Genomic DNA, 25,465 nt, shown 5'->3' with positions numbered 1-25,465 from the left:
TTAAAAGTAATTTATTAAGGGATTTTAAAGAATATTTTTTAATAAACCATGTTGTGACAGCATTACCTGAAAATTATTAATATATTCTTATATATTAGTTGTTCCTAACTGAAGTGGTTTGAAATTCATTTTTCCTTATATATATGCCTTATATGCCATATAACAATTTTTTAAATATTATTATTATAAATCGAAATACAGAAAAAAAATATGTTAAAATAATTATATTTATATATCAGTCCAAAGACACTTCAGTTAATGATAACAATATATCAGAATACATTTATAGCCAACTATTTCATATATTTCCCAAAGTATCTGAAACTGGTTAAAGGAATTTGCATAAAGTATCTCAATGGCGGAACACTTGAGTTGGCTGTGGAATCATAAAAACCTGACAGCATCTGCCTCGATTGGCGACGAGTGAAAATGTTTCAAAATAAACAGAGGGCGTGGCTCCGTCGACAGATCTTTCGGATAGCTTCTCCCGTCTCTGTCGATCGTTCGTCGAGTTCGCATATAGCTATAGATATAGCCTATAGCTATCACTTTCGGATGTGCGATCGCCGGAGCGTAGACAACGATCGCTTTCGTCGGCTTTCGGTGGGCGTTGCTAAAGTGTTGCTATTTTGTTGCTAAATTATTTTTTGCCAGCCGCTGCTAGAACTAAACACTTGGCAATTAGCAAGTCAACAGAAGTTGACAGCTCTTTCTCTTGATAAAATATGAACAATTAACTTTCAGCGGCCGGCAAGTAATTAATGAGCACTTTATGCAAAGCAAGAACTAAGCGAGGCTAAAAATAAAACAAAATAATACAGTCCGCAGCAAACTTGAGTGGGCGGTCAAAGCTGAGGGTCTGAAAACATTTTAGACAACCCAACACAATAAGCCAATTAAAAGTCAAGAGGGCAAAGTTGCCCAAAAACTTCAAACGTCAAAGCTGGGGCGAAAACCCAAACTAAAAGCGAGAAATCCATTTCACTACCCTACCTGCTTTTTGTCCAGCTAATAAGCATAATTTATGCCGCTTCATGCCACTTTGGACCCCAAGCTGTCATAAAATTCTAAAACCGCAAAGCAAATCAAATAAAAACTAAAAATACAAACGCGGAACTCGAAAAAAGCGTTGCTATACCAAAAAAGCATCAACTAAATTGCTTCTCTAGTTCTTTGGTTCATTTTCCGCTGCATTTTGTTGATTTATGTTCTGGTTTTCTGTGCACACGCTTTGGCTTTCAATTTGTGGCAGAACGGATTTTATTTTAGAGGGAACTGCTAGATATGCCACTGCGAAATTACATTTTGATCTACCCCAATGAGTCAGACAAAATGCCAAAATGCAATGCCAATTTGCATCGCAACATTTTTTAATTTCACACATGGCTACCAATGAGTTTTTTCCTCGGTCTTGGGGTCAGTAATCTTTGCTGATGAAATTCGCCCGTGTTTAAGTTGAATTATTTCGATGCACTAATTGCCAGGATTGCATCCGGATTACCCTGCAGTTGCATTGCGAATTCAGATTTATGGCATTCCGTGCCGAATAGCCAACGTCTCTCGATTGCATTTAGCATGTGTGTAATAATGATGTTGCATAAATTCCACCTCCTGCTCCTTTGGCACATTAAATGCATTAGCCGCCCAAAGGTTTGCTAATCATTGGATATCCGGTGATAATGGCATTGTTTCGTTGTTATTGCCACCGCACAGACTCGCTTCAGATTGCATTTGTGCCTTAATTAATAAGCAAAGCATTTAAAGCAAATGCCATGTATCTGTATCTACGTGCATCCCAGCAATGCTGCAGTCGATGAAAGAGATGATGAAGCTAATCACAGTGACTGAAAATAAATAAATATCAGCTTTAGTAAAATGCATATTTACTACTTTATATTAAAGGTGACGAAAAAGGGATGCTGGCGATAAAGCTAATCACAGTGACTGAAAATAAACGTATATTTAATACTTTATAATAAAGGTTAAAAACTGAAATGTTTATTAAAGTAATTAAGTTTCTTGGCAAAAATCAAATAAAATATCAGAAAGAAGCATAATATTTTTAAAGTGAGATATGTGTAACTAAAACTATAAATACAACAAGATTATTTTAATTTTATTGTTAAAACTTCATTTTTTATACCTATTAAACCTTTCAAATAGTCGTTTCCTGCAGTCACAGTGACTTCCCCGTGACTGCCAGCACAGCAGGAAGTTGAAACCTTTCCCAAATGTTTGGCTGCCGAATAGGTTCTGTTAACATTCCGGAATGTTTCGTATTTCTGGGGGCGGTTTTAAGGGGGATATTTGTGCGGGTGAGCATAATCCAAAATGACATGCAATGCAGTGATTATGTTATTAATTAGTAATGGCATTGCAATGCGTTTATTTGCACCGAGCAAAGTGTTTCGTTACACAGCAAGTTGGGTAATTTCAGGGCATCGAAGGTACTTTGCAGCCATTGCCGCATATATGATGTATTTTCAGCTTGTTTACTTATGATTTAGGGTTTGTGGATGCATAATTACAGGGATTCTGGACTAGTATCCATTTCGTGTGAGTAATGGCTTTCCTTTCCTGTTTTTCCATCGTCCACAACAGCATTCCGCATTCCACGCCCCCATGGGCAATTATCATAATTTTTTCAACACCACAAAACAAACAAACAAACAGAAAATATGCTAAATTACACATTAAAACATTATTTGTAAAAGGAAACTCGGGGAAAATGGTTGAATTTTTCTTGGCACGCCCGAGAATTATGTACAGCAGCCGCCATAACTAAGTAGCGTTTTCCCAGCACCCCCTACCCTCCCCCCCCCCCCCAGAATTTTCCGACACCCGAAAACACTTGGCCATCCTAATTTGGCCGCTCATTGTTGGGCCAGACATCATTTCTTTCGTTTATTTTCGAAAAAGTGCGCGGCGAATGTGAAAATTAATTATACTAAGCACACGCACAGACGGAGAAAAACAAAACGAGGGGGGTGCCCGAATGGCAGGGAGGTTAACAGCATGGGTTAGGGGCTAAGGAAAACTGCGGACGCGACCAGACTGACTGGCCGACTATTTAAGGATTTTTCACGACTCTCTGATCTTGTGGCGTTGATTGAAATACATGTGTAAGACCAGCCAAATAGCTGGGACGCATCTGTCATAAACCTATTTAGGTGGCAAATGCCATTGCACAGCCAGAAAAGTTGCGAGAGTAGTGGGAAAAAGAAATATCATCCTCTATAGGTAGTGCGATTTATTACCAAAACAGTTTGAATAGTCCTTACATTTTTCGGGGCTAGTTTAAACTTAAAACAAAAGATATACCTCTAAGATATTATAATAAATAACTCAGAAATTCTAAGAATCCATTCAGAAACATTGGGGAAACATAAGTTTAATCCTCTAAAGACTATTGGTTTATTAGCAAGACATTTTAAATAGTTCTTATATTTTTTGTGCGTATATTTCTAAATATATTTTGACAAATCACTCAGCCCTTCCGGGAATATATTCACAATTTCTGCACCATTTAGCACTAATTAATCTTATTTTTTATTTACCCCTATTCCTCTTAATTCGGCTTAAAAATCTAGTATATCACGAGGAGGCTACCCATTGAGTCAATTAAATTTCTGGGAAATCTCAATCGATTTTCCGATTTTTCCGTGTGCCTTTTGGGCTATTTATGCGCTCTTTTTCTGTAATTTTTGCCACACACGCTCACACAGACACTCTTAAATGTCAATAAATCATAAGAGCGGGTCGAAAGAAAAGCGAGGGGCCCGTGAATCGCTTGACAAGTTCTGGATATTTTTAGAAATATTTCCACATCTCGCCTTAATGAGGTTTAGTGCTCAGATCAAAACACAACAAACAAGGCAGTTTATTGACGATACGCAATCTATTCGAGCCAAAAGCGGAAGAATTTCAAGGGGGGAATACACATAAATTATTAATGAAGATTTATGCAATATTTACCAAATCGCATCGCGCCCGAAACATTAATAATCCGAAATCCCAGCGAATCAATTAGATCATCAATGGCCGGGCAGCGAGCACTTGAGAATAATCAACAATTAAACACGACGATGATGAGTGGGCCCGCATCCCGAAAGGGCCATAAAAATAAAACCATCTAGGTGAAAGGAAGGAATCCACTCGGGTTGGCCATTAAGAGTGCGGCTAAGGTAAACACGGGAAATGCTTTATTGTTTATTGGCGTATGAATAGATCTAATGATCGCTCTCGGGGCTGGCACGCGGGATGAGTAATTGGGGGTCCGAAAATAATAGCGAGGAAAACTCACTCATAATCCGTCTTCATCCGTAAAATAAACAATTTGCCTGGGCATCAATCCATCGACGACCTCATAACACTTTGAATGGCCGCACTATGCACTAGTGTGTGCGGGTAAATTCAGAAATTTGGCAATCAATTAATTGGTTTTCAATACGAAAATCTACGGCATTTGTTTGGGCAGTACGTACTTGAGCCATTTCCTCTTTGAAATGTGTTATTTTCATGTTAATTTCATAATTTTCCCCTTTTCCGCCACTCCGGCGAAATGAGCATGTCATATAGCAGGCATCTATCTTTAACGTTTGAATCTCCATCTGAATCCAAGTGTGTGTATCTGCAGACATGCCGCTGAAATACTAATTATGTGCGCGATTTAAATAGATTTTTCATTTATTTAGCCGGCCCATCATTTCTGGATGAAATGGAAATGAAAACGAAAATGAGATGCAAATGTTTTATGTTGCGCCATTGGCCTGCGTGGAAAACGAGGGGGGGAAAACTGGGGGAGAATGGGAAAACAGCGACCGAAAGGGGGTCGATTTTTGCCTTTTGACGTGCGCCTGTCATTTCATCATTGCTCTCGTTTGGAGCCTGAGGAAAAACGAGCAGCGACTGACTGACGGGGCGGAAGTGTTGCGAGTATATTCAAATAATTTCCACCGGGAGGATACACAATTCTCGAGTTATTTGTTGTGCGCCCACTAATAAGGCCAAATGGGCCATAAACATTCGTAATTATGTGGCTGTGGGCTGGCTTTGACTCATCCATTTGGGGCCGCACCAAATTAGGCGCCATTTCCACCCTTTATCGGTGGAAAATCAGGTTCATCTACAGGATATGGTTGTTAAATGTTAAAGATATTGTCACGATTTTGTTGTTGTTGTTTTTTTTTTTTCATTAAATAAGTATAATGATTCAAACTGGAAAAAAACAATTATTTTTTAAAAATTATTTCAGAACCATCAAGTATCTAGTGGTAATTATAATAAGTTATTCATAGGGCTTAGTATTTTTATTAATTAATTTTATATTTCTTTTCTTATGATAGAAACTTCTATTGATCAATACGGTTTTCCTTTACTTCCAGGTGAAGATTTGGTTCCAAAACCGGCGCACCAAGTGGAAAAAGCAGGACAATGTCACAAACAACGAGGCGGCGGAGCACAAGTCCACCAACGCCAAGCCAGGAGCACCAGCCACCCCAAACACTGCAGCAACAACAGCCACAACAGGTGGAGAGCCTGCCGAGAAGAAGCCCCTCAATGGGAACTCTCCCAACGCCGCCCCCACCGCGGAGAGTAAGAAGTCTCCAAAGTCCCCGAATCGCGGCAGTAATAACAACAACAATAGTACGCTGAATAATAATGTTAACAGCGGCGAGGGCAAGTCACCCGGCAAACCGAGTACCACCAAGATTAAAAAACAATTGAATGCGCTGCTGGAGAAGCCAGTTAAAACCGCCAGCCAGGCAAATCGAAGTGCGGAACTGGAGACCGGAAGCGGAAACGGAGATCAGAAACCTGCAGTTGAGAAACGGATAAATAATGGTAATGAAAATCAATTGCTGCACCAGCGGTTGCACCAGCATGCTATACCCCTAACCGTGGAGCCAGCTGCTCCACTCGAGCAAACCGAGAAGTTGGACATCAAACGCGAGGAGTCGCCGCAGCATCGGGACTTGCAGTTGAGACTGCAGACGGCCATTCAAAATGGCCAGCTAACGGAAACGGAAATGGATTTCGAAAGCAAATTGGCGGCCAGCAAAATATCGATTGCCCTGGCCATGGCCAATAAGCAAATTCAGCCGGAAAAGTTGGTCAAAACCGAAAGTTCCTCGTCGGAGGGTGAGGGCGAGGTCGAAGAAGATGAGGAGGACGAGGAGGAGGGTGGTTCCTCCAGCGAGCACGGTGATTCCACGGAGGCCCACGATTCCCAGGATCAGGATGTCGCCATGCGGGAGATCTAAACCCCCCTCCCGAAAAACACACAGTCAAATTAACTTGTGCCAAAAAGTCGAATATTGCTCATCCACAAAGAGGAGAAACCCAAATCCCCAAAAACAACAGAAATAAAAGCCCAATAATTGTAATACCTAATTGTAATTTAACTGTCGCGTAATCCGTTCACCCTTAGGCTTGTATTTAATTTATTTAATATACTTAAACGCTAAGGCTAGGCTTTTGTAAATGTCGCATTTAAATGTCCGCGTAAACTATGGCATATTGTAATCTGAACTTTCGAGAATTTCATGTGATAATGTATACGAGGCGATTACAAAATTGATTTTACTACTTGAACTATGAACTATATTGTACGTAAGCCTGTAAGCTCTGCTACCCTGTAAATTGCAATTGAATGAAACATATTTATTGAGTGTTTGTACAAAAAAGGAACTATGGCAACAAATTAGATGATAAAAGCCGCGAAGTGGTTTAAATTCCTATTTAAATTTAGCGGAATTTTATCAGAGAAAATGCTTAAACTTGATTGTTTTGAAGCAATATATATCTTTTCCAACCTTGATGCTTGGGATGTATATTAACAATTTAAAAAGCAAACGTAAAAAGTAAACAAAATATTATATGATAAATATTCTTAAGCTTCCGCTAAGTTTAATAGGAATATTAAACTACAGTTTGGTCGATAGAACGCTCCGCCGTTACACATTTTAAATTCAACAAATTAAATGAAAACAAAATAAACAGATTAAATTCAACCGATCACAGTCGACGCATTTTTGCAGGGGGGCGGGTCATGGCTGGCTCTGGAACGTCCACCACGCCGTCCTCGGTGATGAGGAACTCGGCGAAATCATTTGGGGTCTCTGGCGAGTAGAGAATCTCCAGTTTGCGGACCGTGATCAGTTGATCTGCCATCCGATGCTGCTTGGGCACCCGTGAAACTCGCAGGCGGGTGCGTCCCAAGTGTGCCCACTGTAATCCCAGACAGGGAACCTCGTCCTGGCCACCACTGGAGGCCACCTGATTCACACAGACCACGGCGCAGTTGTACTTATCCGCATAGCTGAGAAGCGCATCGGCCAGCCGTCGCATCTGCCGGGCCCGCTCCATGAAGTCGGTGTACAGCCGGAATGAGGCGGCCACAGAGTCGATTATGATCAGGCCAATGCCATGTTGTTGCATCAGGCGCGGCAGACGATGTCTTATGCAAGTCAGAAGGGATTCCTGCGGATGACAGAAATCTTCATTAGAACCCCATACATATAATAAAAATGTTTTAGGGTCTTTAAGATACCAATAAAAAAAAGATAAAATAATAATTTATGGATTACTCTTACTCACGGTCTCATAATGATGTTCCACAAAGATGTTGCCCAGGAAGTTGAGCTTCTCCTGGGGATGTCGCTTCTCGCAGGCCTTGCTCATCTGCAGCAACCTCCTCGCCGGAAAGGCGTCCTCTGTGCAAATGTAGGCCACACCCCTGCCTAATCCACCCAGCTCAGTAGGCAGCTGGACGCATAAGGAGAACTGCAGGAGCAACTGGGTCTTGCCCACGCCGGCGGCTCCACAAAGTTCGGTTATTCCCCGAGTGACCACTCCTCCGCCCGTACAACGATCCAGGGCAGAACAGCCAAAGGACACCCGAGACCATCTCACATTTACAAGAGGCTTGAAGAGGGAATCAGCTGTGATAAATAATAATAATAAAATATCTTAAAACTTTGTGTAGAGATTTGGAGTGGACAATGTTCTAGTTATTAAAGCCTATTTTGAGGCTATAACTGAGGGTATAGATCCTGAAGAGCATTTTACCTGTCTGGGGCATCTCCGCCAGCCACTTGGCAGCCGCGTCCTTGAGCACCCTTACATCATCCGGAGTGCATTTCCGCACGAGTGTATATAGGGATTGTTGGCGAGTGTCCAAGAACCGTACCTTCGGGGTTGTGAGCACCTCCTCCGGCGCGAAGACATTAACTGGAGGGCAGGACATTAGTTGGTACTTGAACTAAGTTGCAGAAACCCAAAACTCTTACCCTGCTGGGCGATTTCCCTGATGTGCTTGGGCAACTGTTCCAGAAAGTCTGTCATCGCGATGCGATGGCATGTCCTCGATGGGATTGCGTGATATGATGGCCCAGCAAACACGGAAGGTGTCTCAACACCTCCGCAATTGGAGTATTTCCGGGGGAATATTGATCAAACAGCCGAGTATTCAACGATGATTTGCGAACGAATCAAGGAGGTGAATAAAAGCCGGTTGAAATCAGCTGTTGGCGCCTATTTCTAAGTGGGTCAATCAGCTGGCAACTACAGTGGATATTTGATAAAAGAAACAATCTTTCCAATCTTGGTCAAAGGACAGAGCAAAGCGTTATACTACAAGATGAAGATAAAGATCATGAAGAATAATATGGACACCATAAATATAGCCCCAATACATCCAAAATTGCTTGACAATCTTCTACAGCAGGGCAACATTGACCTCCTAAACTATCTTCACTGTTCCAGATCGTAGATAGGATTGTGCACTACAACATAAACCTTACTTCTCTTGATGGTATCCACTCAATCACAAACACCAAACACTTAGGCGGGCATATTTACATAATGGTTTTGTTTCAATCATTTAATTTCGAACATTGTTTTGCACAAGCATCAGAGGAAAACACAAGAACGATCGATAGGCGGTGATCGATAGACGGTGGCTCCTCTATCGTTCCCTCCTCCAGATCCACCGCTCCCTTCCTCCACAGGCGAACTTCGAGTGTAAATGTTGTGGTTTTTCTGTGTTTTAATCTAAGGAACTAAGGATGTGGCATCCTGGATGATCCTAGTTCTTGGGAGTGGGCTTTGAAAGCTCGGCCAGGGCACGGGCCTCGGCCTCCGCGCTGCGCTTCTTCTCCTCGGCGAGCTTGGCATCCCGGACGGCCTTCTGCTGCGCCTCGATCTCACGCACCTTCTCCTCCTTCTTGGACAGGCGGCTCTGGTGGGCGGCACCATAGGCAATGCCCACCAGGAGCAGCGACCATCTGCCGAACTTGATCAGCGGGGAAACGCGAACGGGAGCCTGCGACATGGTTTCTTCTTCGAGTTATGTAATGTCCGACCGTGAACTGCAAGAAAAGGGTGAACTTTAGTAATCCAATAAGGTTAAAGGGGCACCCCTGTCCACCCTGTACTTCACAGATCTATTGTCCTTAAGCTTTTTTGCAACTTTTGGTGTTAAATAAGCAAAATTACCCAAATTGGTGGAGCGATTGCAACGGCAGCGCAGTATAACCTTAAAACAGCTGTCAAAACTGACAGGCGGCTATCGATAGTAGGAGAGCAGCGCTGCCAGAAGGTTACAAAAAGGTAGATAAACAATTGTAAAAATAATAATAAACTCGAAAGTAGGATTTACTTCAACGAGATGTTTTTTATAATAACAGAGCATTTGACATTTTTCCCAAAACTAAGTACCACAAAAAGTATATCAGTTTGAATACCTAAATACAAATAATTTAATTAAATAATTGAACTTCTTAACTATTACTCAAATTGATAGTCTTTAGTGTTAAAATAAAAAAGAATAAAAAACCCAAAAAGTGACCAACACTCAAATTCCTCTTGTTATCACTGCCACGCAGCGTTATGCAACACTGGCACATCGCCAATAACAAACGGTCATACTTCGCAACCTGGAAAAAAGTATTGTTTTCGGAAAAATCATGGCTAATTGCAGCTAGAACGCGACTTGCAAATTTGGCCAATACGTTTTTTGGGCCACCAAGAAGGCGGCAGTTTGACAAAAGCCAAGGACAGATGAAAATTGACGCGTGTTAAATGCAAACAAGAAAATTCCAACACAGACCTTGAGTGGCTCACACACACACGCAACCCCTCCACACCTGCGTCTCACACACACACTCGCTCGCGCACACCGATAAAGGGGAGCAAAAGGGAGAGAAGATCGACCGTTCCCTGTTTTTTGCTTTTTAGTTTTTAAAACAGGAAGTGGAATTTAGGGGATCGTTTGCTGAGCCTGGCAGCTGCAGCTGGCAATATGGTGAACGTGCCTCCGCTGCTCTGCAGCACCCCGCCGCCCATTGACTTCGGCGAGGAAGACGACGATTCCGGTTTGCAGTCAACGATCCACTTGGACGAAGGTGACGAATACTCTAATTTTGGCTTAGTCAGCAGCTCGAAAGGTGAGCTTAGACATACGATATGGTGTCCCCATCTGGTACTCCCGTAAGCCCCGCTTTTCAGAACCCCCTCCGCCACCGGATCCCGTTGGGGAGTTTCGAGAGAAGCCACCGGACCTGCAGGAAAACAAACAAACCGCCGAGGCATTCAATTACCAAGTGAAACAGGCGATGGATTACGATGTTTTCGGCGTAACAGCACCGCCCACGCCGCCTCCCCTGAGTTTGGAGCTCGAGGAGGAGGAACTAGAGGAGCAGGTGCCCTCCCTAAAGCTGGACAGTCTGAGTCTCTACTCCACGGAAAGCGTGTCTGCCGCCTCCACACTCTCACCCGTTGCGGAAACGGAGCCAGAGCCTCCAGCCGCCGTGATGCAAACAACCAAAGCCCATGTCCTCAGCCATCAATTCACGCTGGAGGATGTGTCCGACGACAGCGATGAGGAGTGCTCGCCAAAGAAGCCCAAAGAACTATTTATACGCGAGGGAGCCGTGGATTTCTTTGCCATCGAGGTGTTAGCCTCACCCACAATACCAAATGGAGAAGGTTTTCCGGAGGAAGATCAGGATGCGGGGAAAATTGTAAGCCAAGAGATCACCTCCCAACAGGAAGAACGCTTTAATGGTTTGGAAAACCAGGAGGAAAGTTCACCTAACCTGGCAAACCAGTTGGAAACTCATGAGAACAGCTCTTCAGATCCCAAAACTCTAGAGGAAACCCCCAACCACTGGGGGAAACCAGCGGATAGTAATTCTTTTCAATTTGCAAACTTTGAAGAGCCGCCGGAAGACCTAGTACAACAAGATATTGTCCCAAATAGTCAGGAACCCGAGGAAGATGATGACTTTGGTGACTTCGCGGATTTCTCAGCAGCGGAGCCAGAAACCCAGAACCCGCCAGCAGCGACAGCTCCTCTTCAACCTGTCTTTGAGGCACCACCTTCCATAGAAACGGAACCTATCAAAGCGGAGAAAGCCTCTACTGTGGAGGCTTCCATAAAAATACCTCCTTCAGAACAGGCAGATGATGGCTTCGATGACTTCCAGGAGTTTGCCACTCCCACGAATGGAAGTGCTGGCCAAAGCGACGACGATGATTTTGGCGATTTCTCAGAGCCCGTTGTGGCTGCTGTTTCATTACCTCCGCCGCCGCCGCCAGCTGCTGTCCAGCTGAGCATCGATGAAAGGGTAAAGCCAGTCCTGGAGATGATGTTCCCGCAGTCAAAGGAGCTGGACAGCTCAAGCGTGGACAAGCGGAAGCCTCTGGCGCAGTGTCAGCGATTCAATTTTGGCGCCATCGAGCATGCCCAAGCTCTGGATTATCAGTGGAGCAGCTCGGAGATGAGGCATGCCCTAGTTCGATCGCTGGGCATCGATTCAAGAAATATAGTGAGTTTGGAAACATTTTAAGTTATTAGTTTTAAGAATGAGAATGATATTCTAACACTTTTATGTATTTGTTTTAGCTCTTTGGTGACAAGTGGAACTCCTCGATGCCGCGTTTTGCCGCCAACCTGAGCTTCGATCCCCTGAAGCCGATGAAGCCCCTATCGACCGGCACCGGTAGCACCTTGGAAGTCATCTCCAGTCCCAGCAGCCACCAAGGTGAGTGTCCCCCGAATGTCTGAGAAATTGCTCCACTTAGTTGCCGCAAATTAACCGCTACACAAGTTTCGTAACTCGAGAAATTGCCACCCTATCGCCTAACGCTCGCTTTACTTTCAAACGCTTTTCGTTGCCTACTTCCCGATCCTATTGACACACGCTTCCCGGATTGGCCTGCCGTTCGATTGGCTGCTCCTTTCTATATATATATATTCCTTTTTCGTTTGCCTTGTTTTCCTTGTGACCACATTTCTTCTAACTATCTCAACAAACAATCAAAAAGTTTATCCTTACGATAAATTGTATTTAGAATCACATGTACAGACATTACAATTGGAACAACTAGACCAACTAACGGTGGTGGCTAATGCTGATAAAATAAATCTTGTTACCTCTAACTCCCACACCAATAACAACAACAACGATAATGGTGAAAACGACGTTGCTGCTCCCGTTGATCAACTGGATGATAAACCACCTGTGATGGACTTGATGGCCACCCATAACAATCACAATTTGACAATCGACTTGCACCACTTGCCACCACTCACACATTTTGCCACCATCTGCAACAACAACAATAATAATAACGATAATAACTATCTTAACAACCTTAACAACAATCATGATAACAATACTGCAACAATGACAATACCAATTAACACAAAAATCACTGCTCACGACGCCTTGCTGGATTTTAGTAAGTTTCGTTGGCTCTGTGCGTGTGTTGTAGTTGTTTCTCCTCCTTTCTTTTGGGTTCGTTCAGTTCGGTTCTCTATATATACTTCTCAGCTCTGTCCCCCTATCTACCCGTACTGTCCACCCGATCCACAGTTCCCCGGTTCTCGTTACTTTGGCACAAAGCATCCGAATCTCAGCCAGCTCAGTTCAAGCACAAGTAGTTGAAACCCACTCCAGACTCCCCCTCATTTTCACATTTTTCCTAGCTAGATACAGTTCATACTAATACCTATATATTGTTCCTAGTGTAAGCCATCATCTGATGTGTTCTTGAAAGATATACTACTAAAAATATACATTTAAACCGGCTAAAAATATTTAACTAAATATTATTTAGTAAATAATAATAATCGCAATTTAATAACATATTTTTTTGATCCTAAAAGTATTTTTCGAAATAATTTTAAACAAGATTATAAAAAAAATGAATATAATCTAGCACAAATAATACTTTTAAAAATCATAATTTTTAATCAGTTTTAATGATAGGTTGAAGAAATAATGCTAACGTTTGTAGTTTATAAATTTAAAATATTTCTTCAACATAACAGATGAGTTAAAACTAAGCTTTAACTAAAGATCAAAGTATCTTTAATTGAAATCCACATGACAGCCAAGTAATTGTTTCCTTTCCTCCGCACAGGACTGGAAAACGCCACCGCAGCAACGGCGAGCCAAGCTGAAACGCGGTCTAGCCCGTCTCATGGGGAAGGGACCTCCGGCTCCATCTTCGGTTCCGCCGGCAATTCCGACGGCGAAGAGCGACAGAACCATAGCTACCAGCCAGCTGCAATCTCCGGCGCCGAATCGAACCATATTGAATCCGCAACAGCGCCACCAGCAGCAATTGCTTCTCCAGCAGCAGCGACGCTATCGACTGCTCTACCAGCAGACAGCCCTGCCCACCAGCTCAACGGCGGTGAGCAGCTGCATCAGCAGCGGGCGGAGCAGGAGCAGTTTGATTTGAGGACCACTTCGTCGCCCGCACCGCCGGCTCAGGAGGAGATCGTGGGCAGCTCGATGGCCAGCTATGCGGTGCCGCTGAAGGAGACCCACATCTACACGCCCTCCAAATCGGATACGGCGGTGGCCAAGACCACCACGCTGGCGCCCATTGATTTCGACTACGAGATGGCGGCCACGGGCATTATTATCGATGAGACGGTGGTCAAGAAGGAGTATCGCGATGTAGAGTACAAGCCACCATTCGGTCTAGATTCGCCCAGCAAAGTGAGCGGCAATGGAGCTGCCAGCAGCTTCGAGTTGCCGCCGCCGGCGGAAGACGATGACTTCAGTGACTTTCAATCGATGCCGGCGCCCAGGTCGCGAATCGATACACCCACTTTTGGGGAACAGATGATCCTGAGTCCGGCAATTCTGTTGCCACAGGCCATTCCACTGGCGAAAAAGCCAGCAGCTTCTATAGAATGGGGAGACAATGCTTTGTCCAGCATAAATGCCGAGGAGATGGCCCGAATAGAGGAGTTGTTCTCCTCTCAAGCCAAACCACTCACCATTAGCGCTTCGGTGGCCAAGAAACCCACTCCTCCCACGCCAGTGCAGTCTCAGCCGCAAGAGGATGATGAATGGTCGGACTTCGTCTCTGTTCCAGTTACCCAACAGCAGCATCAGCAACACACAATCGCTAACAACAATAACAATGTGAGCAGCAACCAGAGGAAACCAACTGCTCCAAAGGAAGATGAATGGTCGGATTTTGTGAGCAGCACTCCACCCGCTCGAGCGGCGCCACAATTCAATTCCGGTGCCTGGCAGAGCGCTAACTTCTACAACAATCCCTTGAGCCTGTACCAGGCGCAGCAACCTCAGCAGCATCCCCACAGCAATCTGGTGCCCAAGAGCAGCAGCAGCAGCGCAAGCAGCAATAACAACAATGTGCCAGCCATTCCGCAGCAAATACACATCATGCATGACTTCTCGACGGCGCCCGTCTCTGGAGGATTGGGTGTGGGCGCCACCTACCAGCAGCAGCATCAGCGCCAGCAGTTCCAAATCGGGAACGCCAAGGTGGCTCCACGCATCTCACTGATCCCGGATCTTAGCTTTGTGGCCCCGGCCTTGCCCACAAACGCTGGCGCCTTCATGGGCACGCTTCCGAAACCAAGTTTCGGTGGCAAGAAATGACACAAGAAGCTGAGGGTGGGAGGTGGGCGGCTCCAGCAGCAGCAGCAGCGTCAGCATGTGGGCGGTGCACGCCCACTGGGAGGCGGCGAGGCCACCATCCTCACGTAGGCAAAGAAGGGGCGTGCCCTGGGGAGCCAGTCAGTATTATGAATCCGTCTGATATTTACCATAAACCGAACCGTCACACATGTAGTTTGATGCAAGCTGTGTTCCATGTTGTTGTCGTTGTTGTTGGCGTTGTCGTTGGCATAATTGTTGTTGTTGTTGTGCGTGCATGTTGTTGTTAGTCGTAGATCAGGGAAAAAACAAAAACACAGAAAAGTAAACCCCTTTGTGCAATAGTTTGGTTCTAAATTGATGTACTTAAGTTTGACTAAAAATATTGTAATAAGCTTGAACCGGAATTGTTTGATCTTTTATAAATATTGATACCACTTTATGATAAGAAATCCTACTTTGATTTTCTAAAAATTCAAATGGCATAAAAAATATTTATAACTTAGAAATCAAAACCCAGTGAAATTCTCGAAAGAACGAGGGGTATTCCTGAAAGTCCTCGAGATTTTAAAATTTAAGCCTATGCATCTCTTACCATGCAATACTGCACTTCGGTCATATCAATGCAACAGCATAAGTGTAAACTAGATGGCCAAAAGAAAAGATTAGGGTGTTACACAGATTTCAGGAATATCACTAGTGATTTCTAAAGAAAAATTTCGGAACATCTTTGTTCTATAAAAATGAAATAATAATAATGTTCCATTGATTTTAGCTTTAACGATCCCAGAATCCGTACGGATTTTTATCAGTTGATCTACAGTAGAGCCTAGAAATGCATTCCACTGACACACTTCCCTTTTTGTAACTCCCTTGAAGAATACTCTGAAGCGAATGCGGGCCACCACATTGATGAAAACCCAACCCGCCTGATGCAAATTTTTCTATATTGTGTACTTAAACCAACAGGAAACCGAACTAACCAGCAAAAACATAGTTAACGTTGTAAATGTAATAGGATTTGTTAGTCGATAGAGGAACTCCCAGCATTCCAGGTGTGAATGAGTGTGCCTGGCTGCCATGATGATCTCCAGAAATCGCTGGAAAACGAAACCCAATCCGCTCCAGTTCTTGATTATTGTTTTTCTCGTGTTAATGTGTTTTCATTTATTTATTTTACTTTAGGTTACGCACTTTAAGTTGAATGTGTCTGTGTGTTGCGTGTGTGTGTTTGGGTGTCTGAAAATTATAAACAATTATCGACTAAAACTAAGTGTTTGATGTAATCATATGTTTTAGGCTTAAATGTAAATTACAAATAGATTTCCATTGGTTTTGTTTTATTTTGCCAAGTCAATGAAAAAAGGTAAAAACAAGAACATGATTATAGATGGTTGCTGCTTGATTTAAATAAATGAATTAACTATGTACTAGAACATATTAAAATATATTTACCATATTGTATAATTAAAAGATATGCGCAGATTAAAATAAACCTATTTGAAAAACGAAATCCTTCAATATTGGAGCATTCATTGAAATACAGAAATCTGGGTGATGGTGGGGGACAACACGAATTTGAACTCATTTGCTAAACTATAAGAGCCGGATTTCTGGGACGGGGCGGGCCGATCTACCATTAAATACATATAAAATGTGGGTTTACGAGTGAGTGAGTGTGATTGAAACCTGCGTGTGAGTAGAGAGATTATCATAGGTTGAAGCACTAGGTGTCCAGCAGTCCACTACTCTCCTGGAGAAGCCTCGTGAGTTAATGAGTGTGTGTCTATGATTTAAATCAACGATTCAGTGTCAGTTCCTAGGGGTTTCGGGGCAGGTGCGAGGGGGTATAGCTCTATGGCAGTAAATAGTACGTAATAGTTAGAAATTACACATGTATCTAATATAAATATCTATATAAATAGTGTACGATCGATTTTTGTCAATGCGAATGTGTGTCTTCATTGACATCTTCATGAAAATCATCGTCATCGTCGTCTCTCTATATGGTCAACAGTTTTTCATTTTTCATTTTCATTCAATTATCTTATGATGCCTTAATGCTTAAGCGCGTTGTTTTTAGTTATTATTATTATCATTCCTTAACTTTAGCCTTGCTCTAACATAATGAAACGCTAACAAATCAAAAAATATGCTCATGAGTTTGGGGCCGGGGCAGGGGTGGATCGATCTTCGGCTAAAGAATCTTTGGGGTGAACGGTAATCGCACAATTTTAAGGCATTTTGCTTGAGGAAACATTGGTCTAATATCAATTTACAATCCCTAAAGTCTAGGTCTTTTTTGATAAATTTGTTCTTAAACGATAATTTCGATTATTTCACTCATCCAAGAGAAATTTCAACTTGATTTGTAACTTCGGTTGGAATCTGCACAGACCAAAATTGATGTTAGACCCATTTCTGAGGCAAACTTGTTAGAATTTACATTGATTACTTTCCGTCCCTGGCTGGAACCACCCTTGGGTGAGGGGTGCGTGGGTGTGGCTATCCTGCTATTATGATATTTTGAACTAACAGTTTACATACTCTCCCTCAAAATAAGATCTAAGCTCGGGGATGCCCTGAACAAGTCTCAAATATCCCTGTTCTCTGTTCCATGCCGATTTAAATTGCCGGAATTCGGATTGATTGAATTGGTCGTACAAAAAATATAACTCGCTACGGTCTTGATACGTTTTTGTTAACAAAAATTATGAATTAAATATAATTCCGGCAGCTTACCGTAATGGGAACAGGCCTGAAAACACTTTAGCTTAGTTCAAGGCGAGGCAATCTACGTATAAAAGCTAATAAAGAATCCCTCGAGCCAAAAACCAGTTTAGCCCTGGTCTTTCTCTGCCTCGAACATGGTAAATAGTCTTCGTTTTAAGGCTGAACCGCATCCCCTTTTGCGAGCTCCTGGAAAGCTCTTCCTCAGAAGGCCAACCAGGGATGATGCAGCAGCGACTCCTTGGATCGGTCTCCGTAATCGTAGGTCAGCTCTTCGCCCGGCTCGATGTCGTCCTTGGCCAGGAGCACGAGATGCGGGCGCTGCTTGATGAGTACCACCTTGGTCATTAGGTTGCCAGCACGAGAGTGATTAATGAGACGTCCCAGCTTGCCGGTGTCCACAGTGGCATCAATGCAGTACTGCTGGGTCTTGTGCTTGAAGTAGTACATGTAGCACCCGGCATTCTCATCCAACGCATAGCGCTTCTCCCGTTCGGCGGCCTCGGTGATAGAGATCAGATCTCCCACATACTCCACAACAAACTCGTTGCGTTTGAAGGGCCGCTCGGCGACCACACCTCTTCCCTTGCCCATGAAGTGACGGACTTGGAGACCCTCGCAGCGCTCCTCGAGCACCGCCTGCTCCAGGCCGCGCATCCACTCCTCCTTGACGGCCGTCTTGGTTTTGCGAACGCTTCTTCGCACCGGGAAGAAGTCGGTCATCTCACGGTTGCCATTGGTGGCAGCCAAGGGCAGCGGCGGTTGTCCCTTCGCTGGGGCCTTGCTTTTGGTCTTTGATTTTACAGGCGCTGGCTTGAGCATGGCTTTCATGCTCGCCTTGTTACAGTTGGCTGTGGCTGGTGCTTTATTCTGGTTCTCCCGCTCTTCGGCGGCCTTGAGCAGGGCGTGGACATCGTCCTCGTCCTCATCATCTTCGTCATCCAGCACCACAACGATGTCGTCCTGCTGCTGCTGTTGTTGTTGTGGCGGTGGCTTCTGCAACTGTGGTTGTGGCTGGTAAGGCGCTTGTGGCTTTGGCTGGTTCAGTCTTCGACGCGACTTGCAGGCGGCCACGGCCGCAGTGGTGGCGGGCAATTTCCTTGGCGACTTGCGCGGCGACAAAGGATCTGTGGATCCAACCTTGCAAATCCCTCCGGTTACCTTCAAACTGGTCTTGATGGGCGAGGGGCACAGAATGCGATGCGGAGTGGCTGGTTTCCTGCGACGAGCTTGCCCCGCCGGCGATTCAGTATTGGCAGTGAGTGCACAGGCTACGCCGCTGTCACAGGAACTACTGTCATGTTGCTCCAAGTCGACACTTGGCCCGGCCAGCGGCTCCTTTTGACCATTAAGGCTTACTATTTGATTGAAGCGCCCATTAAGGCAGGCATTTAGCACAGATGGAGGAGATGAGAACACAGCTCCGGCCAGTTCAAAGCTGCGATTGATTTTTATACTGGAGGCTTTGGTGGGCGTGCGATCAATGTCCAGGGTCAGCACGGGCTCCTGCAGGAAGATGTTGTCAGTGCTGCTGCTGTGCGTCGAACTGTGGCTGTCTCTCAGAGTAGATCGATGGGTCTGAAAGTCGGCCAGGGAGCCAAGACGCTCATTCAGCTCTGGAAACTCTTTGATGTGTACGATTTCCGGCATCACTTGGATCTCCTGCATGGTCTCCATCCCGTGCTGATAGCAGGGTGAATCCGAGGAGGCTCTAGAGCTGCCATCGAACAGTAGTTCCTCCACAACTTGCTGCAGTTGCAGCTCCTCCATCAGTTTTTGCTCCGCCTTGGCGTCTTCGTCGTCGGTGAAGGCCAGGTGCTCAGTTAGCTGCTCACTTGCCAACACTAGCTCCTCGCCCTCCGCGTTCAGCTGTCCATTTAGCGGCTTATCCTCTTGATTTAGCTGATCCTCTGGGTATATTGTCTTTTCGGAATCCTTGGCGGCAGCATTTGCTTTGAAAAAGTTCTCAATAGTGCGCGTTTGCGAGCGTGTGGCCAAGGGAACGCCTGCAAGTGTGATAAACAAGGGGTATGTTAGCCATCGAAGTTAACCTCAAAAGCAGCCAGAAGCAGAGGCACTTACCTATTGTGCGACCCGCTTTGTTGTCTTTGTGATGGCCTTTGTGGGCCATCAATGTGGTTTCCGGCAGTTGACCATTTTCGCTGACCTTCATCAGTCGGCAGTCTTTCCGCTTGGGGCTGGCAAAATACTGATCCTCCAGCAGACTTCCCGCCACGCTCAATGGCAGTGCCTGGTCCACCGGAATGCCAGATGCCGAGGAGGCTCCTCCCCCGGCGGCGGCGACGGAGGAGGATGTGGACTCCTTGGCGGTCCGTTGTCGTCTTCGCACCATTATCATTTAAAACGGGTTGCGGGCGCGTGATCGCTGGGTGGGCGGTAGTAACTTGGGTTCTTCTTTCTGGTTGGCGCGTTTTTCCTGGACACGCGTTCGCCCACTCACACGCACACGCGGAAAATCGGACTGCAATTACCTGAGGGCAACCGAAAAAACGCATAAAACATTAACATTGCACATTACATTTACATGTGTGTTTTTTTCCCCCCTTTTCTTTGCTCTTTCTCTCTTTGCACTTTTCTCCTCTTCGCGCCCCTCTTGCGTACAGTTTTCGCCACTGAAAAAACGTCGTCGTTATTGTTGTTGTTGCTGCTGTTGTGCGAAGCGAGCGAGCGAAGAGGAAGAAGACCAAAAGAAGGAGCCAAAAAAGAGGGAAAATACGGAAGATGTCCGCAAAGCACCTCGCTGGGAAAACTGTCGTCACACGCAGCAGCGCATTTTCAAGCGAATGCGATCGACTATATGCATGGCAGCATCTCGATGGCGGGGGAAATTAATTGTTGCACTTTTCCGCAAACTTTTTGGTTCTTTCTCTCTTTCTTCGCGTCAGTCAGTGTTACCAGATGGGATTTTCTTGGAATACCCGTGCAGTCGATACTATCGATAAATTTATACTAAATAGGTCTATACACTGCCAGTGTTGAACAAGGCGTAATAATTTAAAATAAAACAATTTTTTGAAGCAATTGTAATTTTTGAGAAATAGATTTTATGAATGTACGTTTAAATTTAAAGTTGGTGTTTGGCTGTCCTCCAAAATATCTCTGCACACATATGTAAAAGTTGGAAGCAGCGGTCCAAAGCTCTAGTTGCAGAGGGAATAAATCTGCTCGATCACTGCCGCAACACGTAAGGAACGACATTTAAATTACCTTTCAATATTTGAATTGTTCGAAATTCTGATTATATAAATGCAACCACCTTTGTTTTTTCAAAATACCTTTGCGTCGATAGCATCTTCCGATTAAATATTTTTAAATAGTCTCGACAAGTCACTGGAGGGCGACTATCGATAGGCCCGTGTGTGTGATAGCACATCACTAGAAAAACAAATATGGCGGAACGGTGCGTAAAAGTAAAAAAATTCTACAATTTCGCTGTTTAACCGACTCCAAGCGAGATAATTTCGCGTTGAAACCGCGTAATGCGCACTGTGCAGCTGGTAAAATAAGAAACCCGACCCTTTGCGAACCAGGAACTATTTGTGCGCCGCGCTCTGGTACTTCAGTGGGTGATGCGATGCTATTTGGCCACCAATTTGTTATTACGTGACCTCAACGCCGCAAAAATTAGCCAGGCCCAAACGCGAGTAATCCTTCACGTGCGGGCAGTGTAAAAGGGACTTGCTAGTGGCGGCAAGTGACTCCTAGGCAGCCGCAATGCAATTTGACCGCCCAGCGGCAGACCACCAGTTAGCCATCGCCTGAGATGCCCAGGGGCTTGCCGGCGGGAATCACCCAGAGCGACAACTAGGACAGCCTCCCCGAAAGGAGCCCACAGAGGAGCCCAGCCATGTCGGGGGGACGCGACAGCAGCACCAGCAGCGGTAGCAACTCGGCCGCAGCGGGCGCCAGTACGAATGCCTCTTCCTCCTCCGCCTCCAATGCCTCATCCGCCGCCAGCGCCACATCGCCCGCATCCACGCAGCGGCAACGCGGACGACCGGCCAAACGGGCCACATGCACCTGGTGCGGCGAGGGCAAGCTACCGCTGCAGTACGTCCTGCCCACGCAGACCGGCAAGAAGGAGTTCTGCTCGGAGACCTGCATCGCCGAGTTCCGCAAGGCGTACAGCAAGGGGGCGTGCACCCAGTGCGACAATGTCATCCGCGATGGAGCGCCCAACAAGGAGTTCTGCTCCATCATGTGCATGAACAAGCACCAGAAGAAGAACTGCTCCACAAGGCACAGTGGCGGGTCGGCTTCCGGCAAGGGCCTGGCGGAGAGCGAGCGCAAGTTGCTGGCCAGTGGAGCGCCCGCGCCGACGGGGCCCTTCCAATACGAGAGCTTTCACGTCTTCGACTGGGATGCCTATCTGGAGGTGAGTAAACTTGAGTCATCCTTTTTAAGTCTCAGTCTAACTCTCGTACTTTGTTTAGGAAACGGGTAGCGAAGCTGCTCCTGCAGAATGTTTTAAACAGGCTCAAAATCCTCCCAACAACGACTTCAAGATCGGCATGAAGCTGGAGGCATTGGATCCGCGCAACGTCACTTCCACCTGCATAGCCACCGTGGTTGGAGTGCTGGGCTCCAGACTGCGGCTACGCCTGGACGGCAGTGACTCACAGAATGACTTTTGGCGGCTAGTAGATTCCACGGAGATCCACGCCATTGGACACTGCGAGAAGAACGGTGGCATGCTGCAGCCGCCGCTGGGATTCCGAATGAACGCCTCCAGTTGGCCCGGATATCTGTGCAAAATCCTGAACAACGCCATGGTGGCGCCGGAGGAGATCTTCCAGCCCGAGCCGCCTTCGCCGGAGGAGAACCTTTTCAAGGTGGGCCAGAAACTGGAGGCTGTCGACAAGAAGAACCCCCAGCTGATTTGCTGTGCCACGGTGGACGCCATCAAGGATGACCAGATCCATGTGACATTCGACGGCTGGCGAGGGGCATTCGACTATTGGTGCAACTACCGATCGCGTGACATTTTCCCCGCCGGTTGGTGTGCCCGAAGTTGTCACCCCATGCAGCCACCGGGGCACAAATCCCGCATGGATTCCAGCTCCAGCAAGCAGCGATGTCCGCGTCCACGCTACACCGTCGTGGCCGAATCGGAGGCTATGGTTCCCGCTTCTCCGGCAACCGCCCACTTCCATCCGAACTGCAAGGGAGGTCCGTTCATCAACAATTCCAAGCTGCCGTGCATGGTGACAGGACCGACGTACCAAACGTTGGCCAAGCTGTGCCTGCAGGAGGTTTTGGCAGCTAGCACAGACACGCAACAGCTCTCTAAGCTGCTTTTTGCCTTGGAAGGAGACGTGCACATAGTTACGGCAGCTGGGAAAAATTTCACAGTGAGTTTAAATACCTTTAAACTGATAAAGCACTATTATTATTTTCTGAAAATGCAACTCATTCTTATTATGTTTACTTCTTAAAGGTCAAAATACCCTCACCACTGCGAATGAAGGATGACGAGAGCTTGGCCCAATTTATCGAGACGTTGTGCACTACATGCCGGGCATGTGCGAATCTCATCTCCCTGGTTCACGAGACGGAGGAGTGCAAGAAGTGCGCCAACAGTCGGAAGCGCCAGCTGACGCAGTCAGCAACGCCGCCTTCCTCGCCAGTGCTTGCCGACAAGCGAAATCGTCAGTCGACCGCGGCAACGACTCCGCCCTCTGAAAAGATCATCAAGCAGGAGGTGGGTGCTAAGTCACCCGGCGAGGCCAAGCCCAAAACACCGACGAACAACGGAAAGGAGCCTACAAACCATCAGAGCAACCACAGTCTCAACAACAACAGTGCCAGCAAGCCCAGCAGCACCAAGGTGGTCATAAAGACAGAGCCCAACGGAGTAACTGCTCAGACGTCCACCACCACGCAGGCTCTCCGGAAAGTACGATTCCAGCACCATGCAAATAGCAACAGCATTTTGGCCAACGGAAACCCGGACGCGAGCCATACCACGCCCGTTTCCAGCAGCCATTGCAGCAGTTCGTCAACATCCTCCACCACAAGCCTGGCCGGAGGATCAGCCAACGCCAGCTCAATTGGCAAATACCTGGCGCCTCTGGTGGCCGAAGTGCATCCAGAGCAGGTCAACGTCAAGCCCTCGAACAGCTACTACAAGAGCCCGACGACGCTCTCGTCCAGCGCCTCGTTGCCCACATCCGTGTCCACGCCTTTCACGGGCTGCCAGTCAGCCTCGTCCACTGCACTGGCTGCAGGCGGAGTTACGGCGGCCAAGGCGGCTACCGCGCCGGCAGGAGCAGCGGCAACTGCGGCGGCTTCCACGAGCTATACCGCGATTACCTCACCCCTGAGCACACCCACGTCTGCTTCGGCGAACTCGCATCTGCGGTCGCAGCCCATCGACTGGACCATCGAAGAGGTGATCCAGTACATCGAGAGCAACGACAACTCCCTCGCAGTCCATGGCGATCTCTTCCGAAAGCATGTACGTAGTCAAGACCGCGGTTTATTTAGCAACAATCGATTTATGACATTTTCGTTTTCAGGAAATCGATGGTAAAGCTTTATTATTGCTAAATTCAGAGATGATGATGAAGTACATGGGCCTCAAGCTGGGACCAGCCTTAAAAATCTGCAATTTAGTCAATAAGGTCAATGGTCGTCGAAACAACATGGCACTCTAAAATAGCACTAACTTGCAAGCATTGGACTTACATAGAAATTGTTAACAAATTAGTACCTCCCTCTAACGTAAAGCGAAGCAAACATGAACGATATTCACAGACGTGTTATGTGTTGGCCATTCATGTAGAGAACCCTAACCCTATTTTATTATATTGATAATATAAAAGGAAAAAGCGCGCGAAATTGAATGAAATCGCGAAAACATAAGGTTCCCCATACAAAACAGTCGCATAACAATTTATAGACAGCCATGCTCCGGTTTTCAAAACCGCTATGATTAATTTTTATTTAACTGATCGTGTTTCATTTTTGGAAAACGCCTTAACAAGTGTAATTAGGTACCTAAAATTTATAAAATTCCACTACTATACATTTCCTGTAGAAGTAGGCGGGATACTGTGCTCGAATTAAGCATGATTTGTATTATATTCAAAATTACCCAGTCAAAGAAGTATACGTTCATAAGTAATGTTAAGTTGAACGCGCTATTTTTGAAGAAGCGAAATATTCCCCTATTTTGTACGATACCTATTCAATTAACCGAAAACTGGAGCTGCGCAATGCACTTACATGATATTTATTACACATAAACACGCACATTAGACACCAAAATCTATCCAACACAAAAACGATATTTAACACTAGCATAGGGCGAGAAAACAAACAAATATAAAGTGAATGTACATATTTTACATATAATTTTGTAATTATGTATCAATTGCGTTTCCTAACTATAACAATATTTAATTAGTCATTAAACAGATTGAAGATATAATTTCGTTTAAGTTATTGGAATTGAATATACAGTTTTAGTTGAATCAACAGCAGTTAAGGTCATTTTTGAACGTAAGAACCGCTTCCTCTACAATTTTTGCAATATATGCGATATAATGAGTAACATTCGGTCGTGTAAAGTATTGCAATAAGTCTCATTATGTTTACCCAACAACCACTTACAAATACAGAATTTAAATAGAGCTAACTGTATATATCATTACGTAATAAACATATTACAATTTGTTCTATTTTCAACCGAAAAGAGTATCTCAAAGATAAAGGTCGGGAGGGAGGTGGTAAGCTTAAGTACTTGGGCAGGGCCAAAGAAATCAGTTTCGTTTTTTATTCAT

The 25,465-nt window shown here is 45.4% G+C and overlaps 6 protein-coding genes across 11 annotated transcripts in view; 3 read left to right on the top strand and 3 right to left on the bottom strand.

Moving 5' to 3' along the window:
• LOC108024596 (homeobox protein B-H2) overlaps nt 1–7,022 on the top strand; it is a 42,847-nt gene extending 35,825 nt beyond the window's left edge. For all 4 annotated transcript variants that reach the window (XM_017094605.3, XM_017094606.3, XM_050889074.1 and 1 more), the window contains exon 4: nt 5,385–7,022. In XM_017094605.3, the coding sequence (XP_016950094.1) occupies nt 5,385–6,263 (879 nt within the window). In that variant the 3' untranslated portion in view covers nt 6,264–7,022. The remainder of the gene's footprint in view (nt 1–5,384) is intronic.
• LOC108024598 (DNA repair protein XRCC3) lies at nt 6,394–8,753 on the bottom strand. The gene is made up of 4 exons (XM_017094609.3): nt 8,292–8,753; nt 8,071–8,232; nt 7,600–7,943; nt 6,394–7,482 (listed from the first exon to the last, which is right to left on the bottom strand). Exons 1-4 carry the CDS (start codon nt 8,344–8,346, stop codon nt 7,018–7,020), a joined length of 1,026 nt encoding a protein of 341 aa, XP_016950098.1. The 5' UTR covers nt 8,347–8,753; the 3' UTR covers nt 6,394–7,017.
• Nucleotides 8,754–8,857: 104 nt separating this feature from the next.
• Nucleotides 8,858–9,665, bottom strand: LOC108024599 (ATP synthase subunit e, mitochondrial). 2 transcript variants are annotated; one of them, XM_017094610.3, is made up of 2 exons: nt 9,499–9,665; nt 8,858–9,371 (listed from the first exon to the last, which is right to left on the bottom strand). In XM_017094610.3, the coding sequence occupies exon 2, from the start codon at nt 9,332–9,334 to the stop codon at nt 9,089–9,091; it is 246 nt and encodes an 81-aa protein (XP_016950099.1). In that variant the 5' UTR covers nt 9,335–9,371; nt 9,499–9,665; the 3' UTR covers nt 8,858–9,088. The 2 variants fall into 2 exon arrangements, with proteins under 2 accessions (XP_016950099.1, XP_016950100.1); XM_017094611.3 differs by having other exon boundaries at nt 9,438–9,564.
• Nucleotides 9,666–9,889: 224 nt separating this feature from the next.
• On the top strand, nt 9,890–16,443 carry LOC108024600 (uncharacterized). 2 transcript variants are annotated; one of them, XM_044090808.2, is made up of 5 exons: nt 9,890–10,448; nt 10,510–11,831; nt 11,909–12,047; nt 12,358–12,747; nt 13,432–16,443. In XM_044090808.2, exons 1-5 carry the CDS (start codon nt 10,304–10,306, stop codon nt 14,931–14,933), a joined length of 3,498 nt encoding a protein of 1,165 aa, XP_043946743.1. In that variant the 5' UTR covers nt 9,890–10,303; the 3' UTR covers nt 14,934–16,443. The 2 variants fall into 2 exon arrangements, with proteins under 2 accessions (XP_043946743.1, XP_016950102.1); XM_017094613.3 differs by lacking the exon at nt 12,358–12,747 and having other exon boundaries at nt 9,891–10,448.
• Nucleotides 16,359–20,573, bottom strand: LOC108024601 (histone-lysine N-methyltransferase PR-Set7). Its single transcript, XM_017094615.3, has 3 exons — nt 20,418–20,573; nt 19,743–20,152; nt 16,359–19,666 (listed from the first exon to the last, which is right to left on the bottom strand). The coding sequence occupies exons 2-3, from the start codon at nt 20,017–20,019 to the stop codon at nt 17,865–17,867; spliced, it is 2,079 nt and encodes a 692-aa protein (XP_016950104.1). The 5' UTR covers nt 20,020–20,152; nt 20,418–20,573; the 3' UTR covers nt 16,359–17,864.
• Nucleotides 20,574–21,042: 469 nt separating this feature from the next.
• Nucleotides 21,043–25,315, top strand: LOC108024674 (polycomb protein Scm). Its single transcript, XM_017094744.3, has 4 exons — nt 21,043–22,056; nt 22,115–23,032; nt 23,119–24,138; nt 24,200–25,315. The coding sequence occupies exons 1-4, from the start codon at nt 21,529–21,531 to the stop codon at nt 24,335–24,337; spliced, it is 2,604 nt and encodes an 867-aa protein (XP_016950233.1). The 5' UTR covers nt 21,043–21,528; the 3' UTR covers nt 24,338–25,315.
• The last annotated feature ends 150 nt before the right edge of the window (nt 25,316–25,465 follow it).

The sequence above is a fragment of the Drosophila biarmipes genome, chromosome 3R (assembly GCF_025231255.1).
Source record: "Drosophila biarmipes strain raj3 chromosome 3R, RU_DBia_V1.1, whole genome shotgun sequence".
Taxonomy (NCBI): domain Eukaryota; kingdom Metazoa; phylum Arthropoda; class Insecta; order Diptera; family Drosophilidae; genus Drosophila; species Drosophila biarmipes.
This window is presented reverse-complemented; position numbering and strand designations above follow the sequence as displayed.

What these genes read in the sequence shown, in the direction of transcription:
- LOC108024598 (XM_017094609.3), bottom strand. Translation starts at nt 8,346, where the DNA reads ATGACAGACTTTCTGGAACAGTTGCCCAAGCACATCAGGGAAATCGCC. An exon ending in CAGGGAAATCGCCCAGCAGG is followed by an intron (nt 8,233 to 8,291) that starts GTAAGAGTTTTG and finishes CCTGCCCTCCAG; the next exon opens with TTAATGTCTTCGCGCCGGAG. An exon ending in GGCGGAGATGCCCCAGACAG is followed by an intron (nt 7,944 to 8,070) that starts GTAAAATGCTCT and finishes TATTTATCACAG; the next exon opens with CTGATTCCCTCTTCAAGCCT.
- LOC108024599 (XM_017094610.3), bottom strand. Translation starts at nt 9,334, where the DNA reads ATGTCGCAGGCTCCCGTTCGCGTTTCCCCGCTGATCAAGTTCGGCAGA.
- LOC108024600 (XM_044090808.2), top strand. Translation starts at nt 10,304, where the DNA reads ATGGTGAACGTGCCTCCGCTGCTCTGCAGCACCCCGCCGCCCATTGAC. An exon ending in CAGTCCCAGCAGCCACCAAG is followed by an intron (nt 12,048 to 12,357) that starts GTGAGTGTCCCC and finishes AATTGTATTTAG; the next exon opens with AATCACATGTACAGACATTA. An exon ending in CGACGCCTTGCTGGATTTTA is followed by an intron (nt 12,748 to 13,431) that starts GTAAGTTTCGTT and finishes TCCTCCGCACAG; the next exon opens with GACTGGAAAACGCCACCGCA.
- LOC108024601 (XM_017094615.3), bottom strand. Translation starts at nt 20,019, where the DNA reads ATGATAATGGTGCGAAGACGACAACGGACCGCCAAGGAGTCCACATCC. An exon ending in CAAAGCGGGTCGCACAATAG is followed by an intron (nt 19,667 to 19,742) that starts GTAAGTGCCTCT and finishes TCACACTTGCAG; the next exon opens with GCGTTCCCTTGGCCACACGC.
- LOC108024674 (XM_017094744.3), top strand. Translation starts at nt 21,529, where the DNA reads ATGTCGGGGGGACGCGACAGCAGCACCAGCAGCGGTAGCAACTCGGCC. An exon ending in ACTGGGATGCCTATCTGGAG is followed by an intron (nt 22,057 to 22,114) that starts GTGAGTAAACTT and finishes TACTTTGTTTAG; the next exon opens with GAAACGGGTAGCGAAGCTGC. An exon ending in CAGCTGGGAAAAATTTCACA is followed by an intron (nt 23,033 to 23,118) that starts GTGAGTTTAAAT and finishes TACTTCTTAAAG; the next exon opens with GTCAAAATACCCTCACCACT.